Source organism: Nicotiana attenuata, unplaced genomic scaffold (assembly GCF_001879085.1).
Source record: "Nicotiana attenuata strain UT unplaced genomic scaffold, NIATTr2, whole genome shotgun sequence".
NCBI lineage: Eukaryota > Viridiplantae > Streptophyta > Magnoliopsida > Solanales > Solanaceae > Nicotiana > Nicotiana attenuata.
This window is the reverse complement of record NW_017670525.1, coordinates 582,527-585,099: the sequence shown is the minus strand read 5'-3', so window position 1 is coordinate 585,099 and position 2,573 is coordinate 582,527. Positions and strand designations below refer to the sequence as shown.

The 2,573-nt window shown below is 36.6% G+C and overlaps 1 protein-coding gene across 1 annotated transcript; it reads left to right on the top strand.

Annotated features, from left to right (window-relative positions):
* The first annotated feature begins 222 nt into the window (after positions 1–222).
* On the top strand, positions 223–1,943 carry LOC109240562 (1-aminocyclopropane-1-carboxylate oxidase 5). The gene is made up of 3 exons (XM_019407216.1): positions 223–476; positions 625–842; positions 1,110–1,943. Exons 1-3 carry the CDS (start codon positions 375–377, stop codon positions 1,729–1,731), a joined length of 942 nt encoding a protein of 313 aa, XP_019262761.1. The 5' UTR covers positions 223–374; the 3' UTR covers positions 1,732–1,943.
* Positions 1,944–2,573: the final 630 nt, after the last annotated feature.

The window sequence follows — 2,573 nt, the reverse complement described above, 5'->3', positions numbered from 1 at the left end:
TCATGACGAGAATGCTTCTGTTGTGGGAAAGCAATGCCTCACAAAGATATTGACCTTTTTTCTTAAGTTAGTATTATGTCACCGTCCAATTACCTTACTTTAACGGCTACACTTTCTTAATTTGTTAATCTTTTTTAAAATATTGGGAAATAAAAGAAAATAGGTTATATATAGAGTTGACATCCAAGGTGGCTGATATTATTTTGGCTATAAATAGCTAGGGCTATGGTAATCTTTTCCTATATCACAACACAACATTTCCAGCCTTAACAAAAAGAAAGAAACTGTTCCCACTTTCTAGCATTATTAATTTACTCTTCCTTCTTTCTTCTTGCTCTCTTTATATATTCTTCTACTCTGCTACAACTGCAGCAATGGCTATTCCAGTTATTGATTTTTCCAAGCTTAATGGAGAGGAGAGAGCTAAGACTCTCGCTCAGATTGCCACTTGCTGTGAAGAATGGGGATTCTTTCAGGTATTTTATTTTTCTCTTATTTATTTACTTTCTCCGTTCCGAAAAGAATAATATATAACTCTATTTCGTGGTTAGTTCCATTGAGAATGACACATCTCTAAATTTGAAAATAATTTAACTTGAACTTCACTATAATTCGTGGGCGCAGTTGGTGAATCATGGTATTTCTGTGGAGCTACTTGAGAAGGTGAAGAGAGTTAGTTCTGAATGCTTCAAAAAGGAAAGAGAAGAGAATTTCAAGAAGTCAACAGCAGTGAAATTGCTGAATGAAATTGTGGAGAATAATAGCAGTGGAAATGTTGACTGGGAAGATGTCTTCCTTCTCACTGACGATAATGAATGGCCCTCTAATATTCCTCAGTTCAGGTGAAAGTTTTACATTAATACTATACTAGTCTATATCCCCATCAAAATATGAACTCACAACAAGTTTTACGTACAAACCCTCCTTTATGTATTCACTTTTTGGATCTTAATATATAAGGTAGCGGTCAATGCCTAACCCCTCAGAACAACAGTCAATGGTGGTGGTTTCAATTTAAAAAAAAAAATGAAATTATGGGTTGCGTATGTTTTTAGCATTTCGATCATTTTCGCTAACAATATATAATATATGTACATTTAAATAAACAGGGAAACAATGGAAGAGTATCGATCAGAACTGAAGAAGTTAGCAGAGAGAGTCATGGAAGTAATGGACGAAAACTTAGGTTTAACAAAAGGGTACATCAAAAAAGCCTTCAATAATAACAACGGAGAAGAAAACGCATTTTTTGGGACTAAAATCAGCCATTATCCACCTTGTCCTCATCCAGAAAAAGTGAATGGCCTAAGAGCACACACTGATGCTGGAGGTGTAATTTTACTCTATCAAGATGATCAAGTAAATGGTCTCCAAATCCTCAAAGACGGCGAATGGATCGATGTTCAGCCTGTTGAAAACGCCATTGTTATCAACACGGGTGATCAAATTGAGGTCCTTAGCAATGGGAAATATAAGAGTGTTTGGCATCGTGTTTTGGCTAAAGAAATTGGGAATAGGAGATCTATTGCTTCTTTTTACAACCCTTCTTTGAAAGCTACTATTGCTCCAGCACCAGAGTTAATTGTGGAGAATAATAGTAATAAGGATAATAAGGAAGAAGTGGAATTAAGTACTTATCCAGCTTTTGTGTTTGGTGATTACATGAATGTTTATACTGAGCAGAAGTTTCTACCTAAAGAGCCAAGATTCCGAGCTGTTAGAGCCATGTGATGATCAAGATTAAGGAGAACATGGTTACCCATTAATTTAGCGTAATTTTTAGTCTTTTATTTTTTTACTGTGTGAAGTCAATAGCATTTTTCTCCTTTGTTTGATTCGTGGGGCATTGCTATTTATATGGCTTGTCAATCTTCAATAGCAGTGCATAAAATTGTGTCTGCTTTATTGGACTTTTTAGTGCTTTTGCTCTTCCCTTTCTTGGATTTCCTTCGCGAAAGTGTATCTATTAATTCTGTCTTTGTAAATTACAATTATATATTATAGATATGCATTAGGTATACGGTCAAAATCAGGGAAGACCGATTTTAAGGCTTCTACGGCATTCCAAGCCTGACCTCGACGGGCTCGAAGTATAGCCTAGGGCTCGGCCTCGAAGCATAGCCTAAGACTCGGCCTCGAAGCACTCGCCTCTAGAGGATGTATCGAAGGCTCATCATAGCGTACCTCGAGGCAGCATAAAATCGACGATCGTCATGGAAAAGTGGGAAAGCTCCCAAGACCATGTGATTAGATCTGACCAAGTCTGCAAGAAAAGTACAAATCCGTACTGAGTCATCGCACAGCTGTACCAATAGCATTCCCCCATCATTATTAGATATGTACTATGTTAGGATCCTCCCCTCCTATATAAAGGGGACCCTTGTCATCTTGTAGAGGCATTCGGATTATCATTGAATAACATACAACATTCTCTGCTCTCTTTGCTAGAACAACTGTTCTTCACATTTATCGCTTATTCTTACATTGTTCATTTATTGTTCTTCATTTATTGCTCATTATCAATCGTAAAAGTCTATCTTTAAGGCCATCATTACCATTGATTCTTTATCAAT

Bases quoted from the DNA above. Each gene is read 5' to 3' on its own strand.
- LOC109240562 (XM_019407216.1), top strand. From the start codon at position 375: ATGGCTATTCCAGTTATTGATTTTTCCAAGCTTAATGGAGAGGAGAGA. The intron at 477-624 runs GTATTTTATTTT...TCGTGGGCGCAG, and splicing joins AAGAATGGGGATTCTTTCAG to TTGGTGAATCATGGTATTTC. The intron at 843-1,109 runs GTGAAAGTTTTA...TTAAATAAACAG, and splicing joins TCTAATATTCCTCAGTTCAG to GGAAACAATGGAAGAGTATC.